This window comes from Suillus fuscotomentosus, assembly GCF_016647785.1.
Source record: "Suillus fuscotomentosus strain FC203 chromosome Unknown F5891scaffold_14, whole genome shotgun sequence".
NCBI classification, from domain to species: Eukaryota; Fungi; Basidiomycota; class Agaricomycetes; order Boletales; family Suillaceae; genus Suillus; species Suillus fuscotomentosus.
Window position 1 is genome coordinate 114964 of NW_024539526.1, and position 17701 is coordinate 132664.

General features: G+C 49.0%; 3 protein-coding genes across 3 annotated transcripts; 2 read left to right on the forward strand and 1 right to left on the reverse strand.

Annotated features, from left to right (window-relative positions):
• Window positions 1-3286: 3286 nt before the first annotated feature.
• On the forward strand, window positions 3287-9537 carry F5891DRAFT_947929 (acyl transferase domain-containing protein; the record flags this gene model as incomplete). The annotated part of the gene is made up of 15 exons (XM_041374772.1): window positions 3287-3443; window positions 3490-4703; window positions 4758-4922; window positions 4971-5082; window positions 5133-5268; window positions 5321-5498; window positions 5576-5735; window positions 5808-6994; window positions 7042-7439; window positions 7488-7630; window positions 7681-8465; window positions 8515-8548; window positions 8597-8740; window positions 8793-9049; window positions 9106-9537. 15 exons carry the CDS (start codon window positions 3287-3289, stop codon window positions 9535-9537), a joined length of 5502 nt encoding a protein of 1833 aa, XP_041228592.1.
• Window positions 9538-10296: 759 nt separating this feature from the next.
• On the reverse strand, window positions 10297-13411 carry F5891DRAFT_1019925 (uncharacterized protein). Its single transcript, XM_041361105.1, has 9 exons — window positions 12480-13411; window positions 12095-12430; window positions 11695-12042; window positions 11616-11640; window positions 11512-11565; window positions 11423-11461; window positions 11350-11369; window positions 11161-11295; window positions 10297-11101 (listed from the first exon to the last, which is right to left on the reverse strand). Exons 1-9 carry the CDS (start codon window positions 13275-13277, stop codon window positions 10526-10528), a joined length of 2331 nt encoding a protein of 776 aa, XP_041228593.1. The 5' UTR covers window positions 13278-13411; the 3' UTR covers window positions 10297-10525.
• Window positions 13412-16203: 2792 nt separating this feature from the next.
• Window positions 16204-17619, forward strand: F5891DRAFT_1212976 (uncharacterized protein; the record flags this gene model as incomplete). The annotated part of the gene is made up of 4 exons (XM_041369239.1): window positions 16204-16333; window positions 16383-16554; window positions 16608-16728; window positions 16781-17619. The coding sequence occupies 4 exons, from the start codon at window positions 16204-16206 to the stop codon at window positions 17264-17266; spliced, it is 909 nt and encodes a 302-aa protein (XP_041228594.1). The 3' UTR covers window positions 17267-17619.
• Between the last annotated feature and the right edge of the window lie 82 nt (window positions 17620-17701).

Genomic DNA, 17701 nt, shown 5'->3' on the forward strand with positions numbered 1-17701 from the left:
GATGATTTCCAAACTCTCTTCAGCCACTTAACCCAATCCATTGCAAGATCTATCGAAGAACACGTCCCTAAGTCCAAACCATCACCCTACGTGAAGAGGTGGTGGACGAACGAACTAAGCACGGAACGCAAACAGGTACACAAGCTCGGCAAGAAGGCCAGAGACCAGCTAGCCCAGCGCCAGGACCCTATCCATGAGGAGTTTCGTACAGCCCGCAACCGCTTCTCCGAAAATATCAAGAAAGCCAAGAAGGAACACTGGGAAGAGTGGCTCGAAGCCATCACGCCAGCAAACATCTGGGACTTTCACCGCTACACGGCTAGTAACCCACAGGATCAAATGCACACGCGGATCAAGACACTGAAGGACCCTACCGACCCAAGAGGCACCAACGCAACTCAAGACAACGATAAGAAGAGCAAGCTACTGTATGATGTCTTCTTCAGGCAACCTCCCGAGGACGAGCACGTTGAGCCCGACTTTATCTACAACCCCCCCATCTGCGAGTTCGCACCCATAACTAACGAACAAATTCACCGAGCCATAGCCAAACTCTCCCCCTATAAGGCGCCAGGACCAAATGGCGTATGTAACTGTGTTTATAAGAACTGTGCTGACCTACTTGTACCATACATGGGCCCCATATTCCGCGCAACGTTTGAACTCGGACACTACCCAGAAGACTGGAAACTATCTTCGACAGTGGTACTCCGAAAACCCGGCAGACCAGACTACAGCCTGCCAAAGGCATACCGTCCTATCACGCTACTCGACACCATGGGTAAGATCCTCTCATCCTGCGTAGCTGACGACCTGGTTTATATTGCAGAACACCATAACCTCCTCCCCCCAACCCACTTCGGAGGACGGCCAGGCAAATCCACCACTGACTCGCTACACTTACTCACCAAATTCACGACGGACGCATGGGCCTCATCAGATCCTTTCGTTTCGATACTCTTCCTAGACGTTAAGGCGGCCTTTCCGAGTGTGGTTGTCAACCGTATGCTTCACAATATGCGACACGCCGGAATCCCGCTAGAATACATTGACTGGTACCGCAAACGACTCAACAACAGATCAACAACCCTCCATTTCGATGACTATCGCTCTGATCTATTCAATGTATCAAACGGAGTTGACCAAGGTTGCCCACTATCTGTGATAGGATTTCTTTTCTACAACTCGCCTGTCCTTCGAGTAGCTGACCCTAACCCGCGACGAGGAGAACTTAGTCTAGGTTTCATAGATGATATTGCCTTAGCAGCACGAGGAGCAAGCTACGAAGATGCCAACTGCAAACTCAAGAACATGATGGAGAAACCAGGGGGTGCTTTAGACTGGAGTAGAGACCACAATGCTGACTTCGAACTAGATAAAACGGCCCTACTGTGCTTATCGAGACGACGCATAGCAGACCCCACCCGACGCGGAAAGACCATCCCAATCCCTAAGCCACCCATCACCATTCGCAATCACACCATTCAGCCCTCAAGATCACACAAATTCTTAGGTATCATCGTTGACGACGAGCTAACATTCAAGGAACACGCTACCTATGCCTTAGCGAAAGGGACTCAGTACACAATGGCGTGTCAACGCATGACACGCGCAACGAAAGGAATCCACGGCCGACTACTTAAAAAGCTATACGAAGGAGTTGTCATCCCCAAGATGCTCTACGCCGCAGATATCTGGTGCTCCGGACTCGTCTCGAAAGGCAGAGGAAAGAAGAATGCAGGAAGGGGAGCGAGAGGCTTCGCCTCGAAAATGGCCAGAGTTCAACGAATGGCCACCACCATGATAACAGGGGGAATGAGAACCACCGCCACTGACCTCTTAGACGCACATGCTAACATACTCCCCTTTCAACAGCTACTCCGCAAAGTGTGCCACAGAGCCACCCTGTGCATGATCACCATGCCCAAGTCGCACCCCCTTCATAAGGGTATCCGCACAGCGTACAATTCGTGTACCAGAAGAGACTTCGCAAGCTGCAAAAGGCACCCATCACCTCTACACCGCCTACTCAACGAATTCCGCCTCAACCCGCACACGGTGGAAACCATCGAGCCGATACGACACTACCCCAAGTGGGCCCCGGACGTCACACAGGAAATCGCAGAGGATATAGCCACGGCAGTCAAAGACGACGAATACGCAGAAGAAGATCTCCGAGTATACTCGGATGGCTCAGCAGTGGACGGAGGAGTAGGAGGAGCAGCAGTACTGCTAAGGAACGGCGAGGTAGAAAGGACGAAGAGAGTGTACCTGGGAAGCGACCAGGAACACACGGTCTACGAGGGAGAGATGGTGGGGATGATACTGGCCATAGAGCTGTTGAAAGAGGAAGGAGGATCGGGATCCATGGCCCTCGGAGTAGACAACCAAGCGGCCATATGGGCCACCAAAGCCTTCGTCTCGAAACCTGGCCACTACCTCATGGACAAATTTCACGATGACCTGCGCAAACTCATACCCGCGCACGACGAACGCAAGCTAATAGTGCGGTGGACCCCAGGACATCATGGTATACCGGGCAACGAAGCGGCAGATGAACACGCCAAGATGGCAGCACGAGGAGATAACAGCGCACCGAACGAACTCCCAAAATCTCTCCTCACCCCGAGAACGAACACCCTGATGCCCCTCCCAATCAGCAAATCGGCACTGAAACAGCAATTCGGAACCATCATCAAAGAAGAATCGTCACAGATCATGAAGGACTCACCGCGATACAAGCGCCTCCATGAAATCGATGCAACAGCTCCCTCGAAACACTTCTCGCAACTGATTGCAAAACTCCCGCGACGACACTCCTCCCTTCTCTTTCAGCTCCGAACAGGACACGCCCCCCTGAACAAACACCTTCACCGCATTGCCAAAGCACCCAGTCCGATCTGTCAACAGTGCCGACAACGTGAGGAAACGGTCCATCACTTCATCATCACCTGCCCACAGTACACAAGACAACGACACACCCTTCAGATCGAACTCGGCCCGCAGACCAACCATCTTAAGAACCTGCTGAACAACCCAAAGTGCATTAAACCACTATTCCGCTTCATAGCGAGCACGCGCAGGATGGAACAGATATTCGGCGATGTCACCCCACCCGTAGACGAAGATGACGAAGAAGACTGAACAATCCTTCCCCCCATATATCGCCTTTAGCTGGCCTTATCCGACCTCGTGTTTCACCTGGTCCAATGATTGTACACCACCAAAACCGCATACAAATAGTATATTACAGTAAATACTCACAAGTTTTGTCTACCATAGGGCTATGCCCCAACGGACAATAAACGATGAACCAAAAAAAAAAAAAAAAAATGCGGTTACTTCATCGAATTCCCCTCGGTTCACTGAGCCGGTCCTCGCTCCCCGCACTCCTCCTCCACTCGTCTTTGTATTTTCGGGACAGGGTCCCCAACACTTTGAAAGTGAGACTTTCCAAGTATTCCATAATTTAATGTTGATTTTCGTCAGTGGGGAGAGAATTATTTAGCTCCTGCACTGTCTTCCAGAGGAGTATACTTGACATGGACAAGATACACGAGCTTGCAACTGGATTTTCACTCATCGCACAGACTGGTCTTTTCGCTCAACAAACTGGTTCCACAGAAGTCCTCGGCAATATCTGGCCTATTTCTGTGACTCTTCCTGCTCTAACCATGCTTCAAATTGCTACTTTCGACTCTCTTGTGAGTCTTGGGATGAAACCTACCGTGATCGTGGGCCACTCTGCAGGAGAGACTGCCCTATTATATGCATCTGGTGCAGGTTCTAAAGCCATGGCTGTGGAGCTTGCAATTGCACGTGCACGGGCCATGACAATCGTCGAAGGCTCTCAAGGCGCAATGTCGGCAGTTTCATGCTCCCCTGAACAGGCTCAGAAAATTATATCTCAGATATACACAGAACAGGGCAAGGCTGATTTAGATGTTGGCTGCTACAACACTCCTGACGCCATCACCCTATCGGGATCATCTACTGATATCGACCTCGCAGTCAAACACGCAAAGGCTGCAGGATTTCTCGCAAAGCGATTAAATACCGCTGTTCCCGTGCATTCCAGACTGATGGACGCCTGTCGTGACGAATTTATGCGGTTGGTAACAGAAATCTTCGATCGCTATCCTTCGCAGCCACCTCAAATCCCAACATATTCCACTGAATGCGGTATGCTGAAGCACGACCGGTTCAGTGCGGAATACTATTGGTCTGGTACACGTGGCCCAGTGCAATTTACGGGAGCAATCCATCATATAATTCGCGAAATAGGTTCTCCGGACTTCTTAGAAATAGGACCTCACCCAGCTCTCGCTAATTATCTCGTAGCTCTCGGCGGCGAGACAACGACTGTCGTCTGTCCTTTGCGCAGGCCCAAGGCCAATCAAGGAGACGTGATCGCTTTTCTTGAGGCTTTGGGCAAGCTTACAGTTGCTGGACATTGCTGTATCGACTTCGACATTCTCAATGGATGCGTCGTAGCAGATGCCCCAAAACTGCCTGCCTACCCCTTTTCCCGCAAGAAGCTCCCCTTGTACCCAATTTCTCCTTCCATCAAGAGAATTTGTCAGCCTCGTAACGGACCGTTAAATTATTCCCAGCTTCGTATTAACGCCCAGACACACCCTTACCTGGCTCAACATGTGATTCAACGCGAGCCCATCATGCCCGCTGCAGGTTTTCTTGAAATGGTAAGTGCTCACTTGCGAATTCTGAGGATAATGTACTCAGCCTATGTTTTCCAGGCATTGGAATTTGGCGCAAGCCAATTGTGGGATGTCAAATTCTTATTCATGCTATCTTTATCTGGAGATCAACCTGTGCCAGTTGATATATGCACTGAAGGTCCTCGTTGGTCAGTACGTTCTGCTCTAGTAAATCCATCACAATCGTCCGGTCCACCGCTCCAAGTACGTGAAACTTTCCCATTCTTCGCCCTATAACTCACGAACGATTAGTATGATCGTTTGCATGCTGAGGGCTACCTATCTCTTGATTCTCCAACTCCAGCCTTACCCGCCGTGGACATTCAGGCAGTAAAGGAACGCTGCACGCAAGTTAGCGTAGAAGGTCCGTTATAAAAATTGCTGTGGGCTTTGTCACTCACCGCACTATCACAGGCTTCTATGATGGGCTCGAGCACTTCGCTCAATATGGACCAGATTACCAAAGGGTATTGGATTGCTACCGGGGGACTAACAAAGGGCACGACGAAGCTTTAGTACAAATTCGTGGTGACGTCGGGGACCTCCCCAGGTATGATGATTCCTTTTGTTTTGGCGAGATGTTTATGCGACAAAAATAATAGGCTGGAGATGTTCAAGATCCATCCCGTCATCTTCGACTCCGCGATACATATCCTGGTCCATCCGATTTTTACCCATCTCACCGACAAAACCTTGTATTATCTTCCTTCTCGTCTGCAAAAACTGATAATCTACGAAACACTTACTACGTCCCCATTCCCGCGGTCTCTCTATGCTCATGTTGTTTTTCGCCAGTGGACACCTCGTGAGTCTGTTTATCATCGAAATTTCTATCGGTGACTTATTGTAAAGCAGAGTCCCTGGTATATGATGTCGCCCTTCTGAATGAAGACGGAAATCATCTGTGCACGATGCAATCATTCGAAGTCACCCTCCATGGGGAGTCCTCTCTATACGAGCCGAGATGTCGATTCGATTTAGTGCATGAGCCCATCACACTCGACCTGTCTTCATGCCGTTACCCGACCCCGGAAGAACTTACAGCAGATGACCAAACCAGAAATAGCTCAATGGACCTAGTGGCCACAGATGCTGGAACTTCCTCCTCGTTGTCATTGCTTAACGTTATTACTTACGAGCATGGAAAAGAGATGGAACTTCAGCCGTTATTATCTGCACGGGACGCCACCGTTCCGTACTCCATCTATTTTACGGCACACGCTGGTCGTGACGGGGATGGGGCTGTCGGATTCGTGCGATCCTTACGGAAGGAATATCTTTTGTGGACAATTTGGGTTGTAGTGTTCGACTCGGTTTGGGACGATGAAAGCATAAGGCGGGCAGTTCAGTTTATATCTAAGATGTCTCAGGTGGAGACCGAGCTTGTGGTGGACGCATCCGGATTGGTACATGTCCCAAGAATAACACCTTGCGAGGGTCCGACAAAGGTCTCTCCTTTCAACTTCCACCAACCATGGCAGCTCGATAATTCTGCAGTTGTTCATGTATCCCCTCCCCCTTCGGATTGTCATTCGGCCGTCGTGCATGTGCAAAGTGTTGACCGATCAGACGATCAGATATGGACTTTCGTTGGCTCCTTGGGCAGCTCGCACAAAGGTGTCATGGGGATATCGGCTTCACCTGTTGGAAATGTCATCGTATCACCACTGGATAGCATGGTGGATGCTCCTGTGGCGCTGGATGCTGACGCATCTATGGGACCTCCTGTTCTCGCCTTTGCCGTATCAGTCCTTGCCGTTGGTTCTGCATATTTTGAGAACCCGGGAAGATTCCGTGGAGAGATCCTTGTGACACATGCAGATACTCAGACTAGCATGCTGGTTGTTCAACTCTACGTTCTCCAAGGCTTTCGCGTCACTACTCTAACGCAACATGCAACGGACTCCGAAATTAGCTGCCTTCCTGATGGTCATTTCAGTATCATCGTCTCTGAATACAAAGACACGGCAACACTTCACCTCTTATCACACCTCTTGACGGCTAACGGGAGGATGTTTCCATGGAAGCATCCTAAAAAAGGCTTGCAGTCTCTGCTCGCCTGCGACCCATGGTTGATTGGCCACGCTATTCGTCTTGGATCAAATATAGCCGGCAACGAACTCAAGATTCCTATGTGCAACCTCAGCGAGATCATAACTGTTACGCCTGGTGATTCTGTCCATGTGAAGAAAGATATCTTCAGCGACAAGAAGACATATCTACTGGTGGGAGGTCTCGGCAGCCTTGGACTTCAGATTGCACAGTGGATGTACAAGGTTAGGATATTCCTTTTCACCTTGATCGTGCTAACTCGACCAATTAGAATGGGGCTCGGCAAATCGTTCTAACCTCGCGATCCGGGCGCGCCGGAATTCAGCGCAGGGGTGACATTGCATCTCTGCGCATCATCGCATATCTCGAGAGCCTGCCTGATTTAAATCTGCGCATCGAGGCAATCAATGCCCTCTGCGAGCCTGGCATGAAAGCGTTGGTGGAACAACTTCAGAGTCCACTCGGGGGATGCATGTTACTCTCCGTGGTCTTGGCGGATGGTCTCTTTTCTGGGCTATCCGCTGAGAACTTCGATGCGCCCTTCGATCCTAAGATTAGAGCCTTGGAGGTGCTATGTCACACAATTAACATGAACAAGCTGGATTTCTTGATTTCATTCTCCTCAGTGTCGGCACTATTCGGGAATGCAGGTCAAACTAATTATGCTGCGTACGTCTCTTGAGCTGTGCGCGTAAATTGACTGCTCACGTTCCTCAGGGCAAACACTATGTTGGACGGCAGACTGCGCACAATGTCACACGCATTCTCTATCGTAACTCCTGCAGTCACAGACTCATTCGTCGCTACATCGGGCACGACAAAGTTCAAACACTTGACGGATTGGGGGATGTCATCTCAGAGTGAGTTGCCCTCTGTCCAGACCGCGAAAAATGACATCATATTCTATTAGGGATCTTCCAATTCATCGAGGAAGGCATTCAAAAACTTGCTGATGGTCCTTCCTCATTTTACATTCCGGATTTCGACTGGGAAGCGGTCTGCGTGAACCTTGGAAACTCTCCTATGTATAGTCACTTGTTACCCGAGCGAACGATTATGGAAGACGGAGCATCAACTTCAAAAGACAGTGTTTCGATAGGCGACATATTGTGCGCCACCCTGGACATTGCGCGCGAAGATTTATCTCCCGATGTCCCTTTAACGGTGTATGGTCTGGATTCCTTATCTGCTGCAAGGCTATCATTCGCCTTGAATCCCTTTTTTTCTATCAGCCAAACCCAGCTCCTTGCGAACGTGACCCTTCGGAGCCTAGAAGCGCGATTAGATGACCAGCGGCTGTCTGCACTCACCGAAGTGGAGCAGAGGAGCGCATCTGAGCTTTACCAGGTATCTGAGATGAGGTCATTGGTTGCAAAGTACACGTCTGGATTCAAAAGCCCCAAGACACTGCTACCTTCCTCTCTCAGTTCACGGGACTGCGTTGTTCTCATAACCGGTACCACAGGAGTTGTGGGCGCACACCTTCTTGAATGCTTACTCCATGCACCACAAATCACTCGCATATTTCTTCTCAATCGTACCAAGCCCGGAGCTCCGACTATGTTGGAACGTCACCAAGATATTTTCCAGGCACAGTCCCTGGACTTGACGGGACTGGAAACAGAAAAGGTCGTATATTTGGAGGGCACTCTAGACAACGATTACTTTGGGCTGTCAACTGACATGTTCAATGAAGTAAGCACTGGCTTTTTAAGACGAATTAGTGAGATTCATCTTGTTCTAGATGGCTCGAAGCGTCACCCACATTGTTCACGTTGGTAAGGAACTCCTTACTTCCTGTTGCTTTCGTACTGAGAAACTTGTAGCATGGCCAATGGACTTCATCATTCCCCTCGCTGCATTTGATCACGCTATTCACGGTCTGCGGAACTTGGTGGACTTCGCCATTTCCTCGCCCTGGCAAGTTCCGCCTCAATTGCTTTTCACAAGCACAGTCGGTGTATTAACTGGTGAAGTACTTTACGTAATTTAACATGTACCATATCCCTGACGTTTTGGCAGGTCTCACATCGTCGAGCACTGTAGAAGAGGCTCTTATAAATGACCCTAGTATATCTGTGGGCGCGGGATACATCGAAAGCAAATGGGTCGCAGAGCACGTATTGGCGGCGGCAGCTGATGCTACACGACTGAAGCCAACGATTGTTCGCCTGGGGCAACTAACTGGGGGGCGCAAGGGTTACTGGAAAGTAACGGAATGGATACCATCCATGATCAAATCAGGCCTCTCTCTCGGTGTCTTACCTAACCGTGCCAATGTGAGTTTAGTTTTCTGCATTATCATCCGACTATCACTGATTGGTGACCTATGTAGCCTGTAATTTGGCTTCCAGTTGATGTGGCGGCAACATCTATGGTGGAAATGCTTGATTCACCCCCTGGCGTGTATCACTTGGCACATCCAAGTCCTGTTTCATGGACTATTCCGATGCAGGAAGCTGCTCGCATCATGAACGTTCCATTGGTCCCCTATACGCAATGGCTCGCTTCTTTGGAGAAACAGGCGTCATCACAAACAGGCGAATATTTGCAAAAAAATCCTGCGCTGAGGTTGCTTGACTTTTTCAAGTATACCATGCGGAGAAGGAATACGAACACCGAGAACTTCTTAGAGCCGCAGCTCTCGTGCGCCAAGGCATTGCAGGAGTCTCCGACACTACGATCCATGGCCTCAAACCCACTGGGAACTAAGGATGTAGCTAAATGGATCGGGTACTGGCGCAGCGTTGGCTTTATTCCTGTTTGATTAGAAATCGGCGCCTTCCTCGTGCAAACGTCAAAGGTAGATATGTTTATTCACACACCCGCGTGTAGCCGCATCAGCGAACATAACTATGTAATATGCTATAAGAAATTTGGGCTGTAGCTTTCAAACTGTTTGTACTAAGTACTATATGCTACTTACTAATAGTATCGCTTCAAGAAAGTTCGAGGGCAGTAGTAAAATAGCTGTCATGATTAATAATTATGATGTGTTTGAGCCACTAAGAAAATCATGAACGACTCGGATGCTACATTGACCAGCCCGGGCACTTGAAGCATCTTGATTCTTGAACGTTTGAACCTTGACAGTGCTCCCACTTTTGCCTGACTGTCAGGTGCTTCACAGATGTCCGCGAGAAGTACATATTCCTCCAATTCGACTGTTCCGCGCAATCCCTTTTCTACACGAACAGTTAGGCCAGAAAATTCGACTGTTCCGCGCAATCCCTTTTCTACACGAACAGTTAGGCCAGAAAATTCGCCGCTTCTGAATACTTATGACACTATGATCAAATACTAGTGGATGTAAGATCTAAGGATCAAATTCAGCGTCTCATCAACGTCGCCGCCACGTTTCGAGACTTTAATTTACCATCCTTACCACGCGCAGCAGTCCAGACCTGTATGATCTACATTGGCACGAATGATGAGTTCTTTTCATCATGAATTCTTTCCGCAGACAATCAGGAGTCCCCACTGTGGACTTATTTGATCTCAAGTGTACTAGTAGTAATATCGTGCGGGAAAATTTGCTGAGATTGTACAAACTGCAAAAAACTTTGGACGCACGAGTTCCATGATGATACAAATACATAATCTGATCTTGAACACCGTGTAGTAGTATACTACGTAGCTGAACGCTGGTAAAGCGTACGTAGGAATTTATAGGTATATACGACTAAGTATAATGTATGGTAGCAGCAACATTATCATAACATGAGATAATGTACAAGAAATCACTGTTTCCCTCCTTAGTGTCTCTGAGACCTTCTGGGCGCGGCAACGGGTTGAGGAGCTGGTGGGAATTGGGGGGGTATGTACATAGCGTGTCTGCCCCTCTCGGCGTCAGCCATCAAACGAAGTTCCTCCATCGCCGCCGCGTGATGTCTGGCTTGAACGGCCTGAATGCGTTGCGCCTCCCTGATGTCTGCTTGACGCCTCAACTCAGCGTGGGCGAGTCGTGCCCGCAGCATTCGCTCCTGAAACTGTGCTTGAGCCTGGGCACGTTGAGCGAGCGCCACTCGCTGGCGGGCTTGGGCCTCTAACATCTGTTGCTGAGCTTGGGCATTTAACATATTTCCTGGGTAGCCTGCATAGTGTAAGCCATAAGCGGGTACCGCATACGCGTTCGGTACTGGACCATGCGCATTCGGTAAGGCCGGTAATGGCGGCAAGGCCCATGCAGCGTTCATGGGCTGAAGTGGATGCATATCGGGCACTGGCTGAGCCGGACCGGCAATTGGTAAATCTATCTTGATGTTACTCTCATCAACGTCAGGGTGATCGCGCTTGACCTCTTCCATCGCCTTCTTAGCTGCTTCTTGAACCTGGACAGATAGGGTGCCGTCAACAAAATTGTTCCATGATAATCAGCCGAACCTGATACCTCAGTCGCATGCCGCTGTTCTACCGGATCCCATAGCAGGCATTTGTTCTTATTAAAATGTTCGTATCCATTAATGATCTCCCGGCATATATAGCATGATACAGTTCGACAATTTGGACAGGTCATTTTGTTACACTGAGGTGCACGGTGAGCATGTGGTCTCACGTCGAAGGGGAAAAAAAGGCTTACACCATGTTCTTTTATGAATGCTGTGTGTAACTGTGATTAGAGCTACCGATTGAAATAGTTTGTAAGAACGTACCTTTCTGGCACTTCGGACAGTTTCGCATCAGTGCACGAGCTGAAAAATATTGTCAAAACAAGTCACTAATGATCATCATGCGAACGTACTCATTGCTTCCTCAATAACGTGCTGCACGTCAAGGTGTTTGTCTGATTCTACTTCTGGAGGACATTATAAGTGAAACAGTCAATGGATACAGAATCGAAGTTACCCTTGCAGCTCTTCGGTAAATGGTCCTATTCAAATGATGAAAATTAGACCCTCTTCTGCATGAAGGTTTGGATACGTACAGGCTTCTTACATTCTCGACAGCTCACCGCACCGCAGTCCGCATTCTCACACCGAAAAAGCTTCTCCATCTCGTTCTCGATCACGCATTTATAATCGCAAAAAGGGCATTCTTCCAAGTTCTCAAGGCCGGCGGCCTCAATGTCCTTGCGCTGCCTTACGCGATGATACAGCTCAAGCAGCTTCGGTGTGAGGAAACGTTCCAGCTCGGACTGCGGAAAGAGAAGTTTGCATCCGGACTGATCCATACAAACGATATTGGGATTGTGCTCGCCCAAAAGGTTGGATGCGTAGGAAGACATGCAACCTTTGCAGAATAGATGTGCTTCCGGACACTGGACCATTTTGTCCTACTCACGAAGTTAGATGATGGTTGCGAGGAGAACGAGGAAAGCAACAAACAAATGGGTACGAGGAGAAGCAGCAACCGCATTCAATACCGTCTTCACATTCTTCACATGCATCATTGTCATTTGTTTGATCAGGAAGCGGCTGTACATCAGCTGACACAGGTGCATCCTGTCGCTGCAGAAGCCATCGTCGCTCTGCCTCGAATTCGGGGTCGTGCTTCTCTCTCCCCTTTCCACTAACTCTTGACGGAATAGATTTCGGAACATAAGGTGGAGGATCCCGCTTCTCAGCCAAAAACAAATGAGTTGGAGCATAAAATCGACGTTTTAGTAGGAGCGTTCGGAGATACGGCTTCGGCGCGTATGGAAAGTCGACCATAAGCTGTTCCTACTAAGGGATCAGGATAATGTATCATACAAAGAGAAAAGTTACATACCAAAGCCAGCTCGAAGTAATGTATGCCCCCCTTAAATTCTCTGTCTGTCATGCCAAAATCAATCTTAGGAACAGGTTGCCCACGAGCAGCGCCTTCCTCGTCATCTTCGAGCTTTTTCCGTTTCCCCTTCCTATCGACTTTAGGGTAATTTGGGTCCTCGAAAAGAGAATGGAGAACAAGCTCTAGGACGTTCTGTCCGGCATTGACTGGGTTATGGATGAATTGCTCCGCAAGCCCGAGAACATGTGCGGGTTCTACATCTGGGACAATCTCAACGACACGAGCAACACACGTGTCAGTTGAAACCTGGGCCTCCACCGGTGTTTCAGAGGGTTGGGAGGGTTGAGGAAGTGGCGCGAGTGGAAGCACTGGTACTGGAGGGATATCTAGTTGTTGCATCAGCATCGGTATCTGTTGTAACTCTGCATCCTCATCATCTGAATAAAACAGCGGAGCGGAAGCGACTCTGTCTTTGCGAAGATGTTTCTGAGATGATCCGGCAGCCGGCATAGCCGCACCCTCAAGCAAGCCATCAAGAGGCGCCCCGATAACCGGCAAGTTCGAAGGACCTGCTACTGCATGTGTTTCGACTGAGCGCCTCTTTTCCAGGGACATCGGTTTATGCTCGGGTTCACTATCAGAGTCTGTTATTTCGATGATTTCTTCTGCCCATAGACTTGGTGCTGGTGGCGGTAGTGTCCTTCGCTTTTGCGACCGAGGCTGCTGACTTTGAACACGAGTTACTCTGGATGTCGTAGGAAGTAGTTCAGGGGAAGAAGGGATGTCAATGACCTCCATGGCGGTTGGACTTTAAGTGCGAGGAGCCACAACTGGCAAGTCAGTCGGGTTTTGCATTTATGTCTGAGCATAAAAATATCCACAAAATTACATATTGTCGTAAAAGGCAATTAAATTGCTACATTGTGGATTGTTCAGGAAACTCAGTTGTTGACTAAGCCACGCGCTACCACTACGGGTGAGAAGCTCCACTGGCAGATGTGATGGTGATATTGAATATCACCCTGACAGCACACCTTGATGGTAGTACCCAAGTATGCGTGTTCGAAATACAGGCATTGTCGATTCAATGGTTCTCAGGTAAGTTTATCTTGTTCCGCCACATTGATAGCGCCAAAGCGTCATTGCGCCGCAGGGACGCTCAATGGTCATGAACAAAGCAGCATCAATGTGGACCAACGTTGCGGTCATTCCCGGTAGCGTCTCCTAGGCGATTTCTCGTCCAGCGCGAATATTCGGATGTGGAGACCTAACTATTCCAGTAACTCGCTCGTACCACCTCACCGTGTGGCGAGGAAAGCTCCCGTAACAGGATCTTCTCTCCCCAAGGCCACGCACCCCATTCCTGGAGCTCATTATAGACGCCTGCAAAACATGAGGATATGCATGCTTTTCCAGGTTCAATATTCATTCTTTGTTTAATGTTGCTCCGTAGCGTCATCGTGCGAATGCCACCAGCAAGACAAGGTATTCAAACAGCCACCACCACCTCGCCAGCAGTGCCGCACTTCTTTGAATCTGGTGTCCCGGATAGCCCCCCAACTTGATCGGGGTCGTCAATTTCACGGGAGGAAAAAGTCCCGCCAACAGACATACAAATACCAGCGCTGCCGCCGCGTCGAACATATTTCGGAGACTAGTTGCTTGATGACTCTGACCAGATACTTCCTGCGTCTCTCATGCACTTGACAAGCCTGTTTGCAGGCCCAGTCACTTCCTGCTCCCATTAGGTTTCTTCTCCGTCAACTGAGCTTGAATGATTTCCTTTACTGTGTAACAGAAGTGCGGAGTTTTTCGACGCTAACATAAGGCTCCACATGGAATCACCCTCGTGTGACCGGCCTGCTCCACCAATCAAGGATCACGCTTGCGCTTACGCTTTCGTTCCTTCCTTTGCTAGACTCAAAGCTCAAAACTATTATTGCAGGCCATTCAGACATGTCTCGTACCGGTATCACCCGCAGGTGCAAACCCAAGGATACATCAAAGACACTGCAAGGCATTGTCAAGCGTGATCATATGGATCTTGTTTGCAATAGTATTGGCAAGATCTATTCCTTTAGTGGCACATTTAGCAGGCGATCAGGTAACACATCATTTGCATGACGGCAGTCCTGCCACCTCTAGCTTTGCTCGTACGTGCCATGTGGCACTACGGGAGATTGGATAACAAATGTGGCTGTCGGGTTTGATAAGAACACCGAGGACATACCAGCACCACCTGATATATTCGAGCTCGGACCGATCAATCAGCGCCATAATGTCATGGACGCCCGAGCCAGTTGCTCGAAAACGGATAGTGGAATACAGCAATTATGATCTAGAACTGTGATGATATCAGCAACGAGCCTGACTTTGGCTCACACACGACTCAGGGGGTAACAACAGGGCGATACTGCTCAAGCGGATGCAGATACAATCCCATCATCAGCGTCCTATGGTCTATGGTAGCGTCGCAGATCTTGGCAAGTTTTGGGTCTCGGCTGCACCACTGCTGCTGATCCAGGAACATTGTTCGGACAAGTTTGCGTACAGGAGGCCTAGGAGGCTCCAATGGCTGTCCGTCGACTGCCACTGCGGCTGACTATCTTCAACCAATCTAAAAGGTTGGCTTTGCTGGCGTAACATCCTGTGTTTTGGCTTTCATGGCGGACTTAGATGGAGACTTCTGTGGCGGGGTAGAAGGGTGAGTACGGTGTTTCGAAGGCGTCCCAGGAGAATTCATTTCTTGTAGCTGAGATTTGATGCGGCCGGCGACTATATCACATTCCTTGTCGAGGGCCTTTACGACAGATTTGAACGCAGGACGCCATAGTTTTGACAAAGTGACGCGAGCAAGGGGATATTAGAAAGATATATCATGCAGACCTCCATGATCTGACATATCCAGTAAAATACGGCACAAGTAACCGTACTAGCTTGATGACGGGCACGAAACATACCAACCCCGGGGATACTGCCTTCTGCTTCGCACATTCATTCCGAGGTCTCTTCGGCTGGCGCAGCATGGTAGGTTCCAATAAGCGACTTGTCATTAGTACCCCTCGTGTGCTGTTTCCCTGTAGGGCCGAGTGCTTTCCGCATAACATTCGAAGCCTTTGTAAAATCATTTTGACTGATGCAAGGGCTTGCGACAACGGCTTTGTGACACTTCGTTATTATTCGGTCTATGAACAATTATCAGATGCCAAACAATGGTAATCGGAAAACAGTGCACCCTTCCGAGTCTGACGCGAGGTACGCGCAGACTCGGATGCCTGGAAGTGCACTTGGATGAGCGACGAGAAACGCAGAGTCAGGTCCTGTCTTGGCTTTTGCAAGTCGGAGAATCGCCTGTGTTTTCTCATATGTTTTCTCATATGTTTCTCCGGAGCATAGTTTGTCTTTCAAGTGCTGCTACCATCACGAAGGTGCACGGTGGAAGAGCAAGACGCGGTCGGACCGCGTCTTGTTCTTCCACTGTGCGGCGGTCCGCGAGCGTGACAGCTGACGGACGCGTGACATCTTGACATCTACTTCTCCAATACACAGTTCCGACTTTGACCATGGCCAGCTGGCCTAAACCAACCATAACCTGCCAATAAGCCTACATTGTTCTTAGAGAATACTTGCCACAGCCAAAACGCCGTGGGCCAGTAGAGTTGTATAAAAAGCGTCTCCTATTTCTCATCTTTCTCCTCACTCCATTTTCTTCCTTCCATACAAAATGCGCATTCCACTTATCGCGAGTCATCGATACCAAGATGTTGGTCGCCGAAAAGGTGGTGGTGGCGGCGGAAAAGGTGGTGGCGGCGGAAAGGGCAGCGGCAGCAGCGGAAAGGGCGGCAGTACAGGGAGTGGGGGTACGTCTAATCTAACTGCTAAACCCGTGGTAAATCTGATTAGACTTTTCAGGCAAAACATTGAAGGTACCAATCACGGGTGGCTCTGCCAGCGGCAAAAGCACTGCAACGGCGTACGGATATGGAGGTGGGAAACCTAAAACAATTCCCGCTGGGCAGTTATTTGGTGGACGCACTGCTGGAGGGGCGATAAGACCACAGATATATGGTACAAGGTTCGTCAACAGATTTTTTGATTGCGAACGAAAGTCACTGAGGTGTTATTCAGAGGGTATGGTAGCGGATATCCCGGATACTCTAGCTATGGTGTCGCAGGCCGAGGATTTCCGTTTTGGTACTGGCCGGTTGTTTGGGGAGGATCTTCAAATCAGTATTTCCATGATTCTGAAGTAACATTTTTACTCCTCGCACCAGAAGTCAACTGATGTTCCCCTTTTAAAGTATGGCAATTCTTCCAATACCAGTAGGTTCGGCGGACCGATGGCACAGGCCGACTTTATTTCAAATAGCACCGGTTCTACTTTCCATCTACTTTCCGACAACAGCACGATTGGTTCCTTGATCAACTCTATCAACACCAATTGCTCGTCGCATCTGTCATCCTCGAGTTCGAAATCTCCATCGCCGTATAATTCATCCGTTCTAGGAGGCCCTCAGCCAGAAGAAGCTATACAGTACTACCGCTCTTCCAGCATCGTGCTGGCTTTGGATGGCTACAATAACTCCGCTACATTCAACAGTAATCCGAATGTCACGGACTCGCCGTTGCCTTCTGGGGTCGACACGACTCTTTTAAACTGCTTGAATTACACCATTGGACAGGCCGCTCCGTTAATCGATAGTGCCAGCTCGCGGTACATCTCGCCACCATGCATTGGCTTTGCCACCCTTGTTTGGTTCTTGTGGTTCCTGGGGTACTATGTTTGATTCTTCTAGATCATCATGCATCATGTTTCATCCCCTCGCTTTTTTTGGGTTTCTCCATCATGTTCAGATCCGGATCACGCCTTCGGATGATCCTGTTTGTTCCACATTGTTTATTGATGACTTATCTTTGTAAGTTAAATCGTGATGCATAGGCGCATCTCTAGTTTATCGTACGGTACTATAATCGTAGCCTACCATTCTTCTTTATGTCAACTGTATCGGTTGTTTTTTCAGAGGCAAAGGCTAGGCTTTGTGTACTCGGTGCGAAATGGGGGTAATAAACTCGCCATGTCGCTGGCAGGGACACACCGGGGTGAACGATATTTAAAAGAGGTTTATATGTTGTACAAAATGTGAAGACAATATTTAATATTTAAACTGACATAAAGATGGGTGCACGACTTCAAATTTTGGTGGTGTTTTGTGTGTCATCCA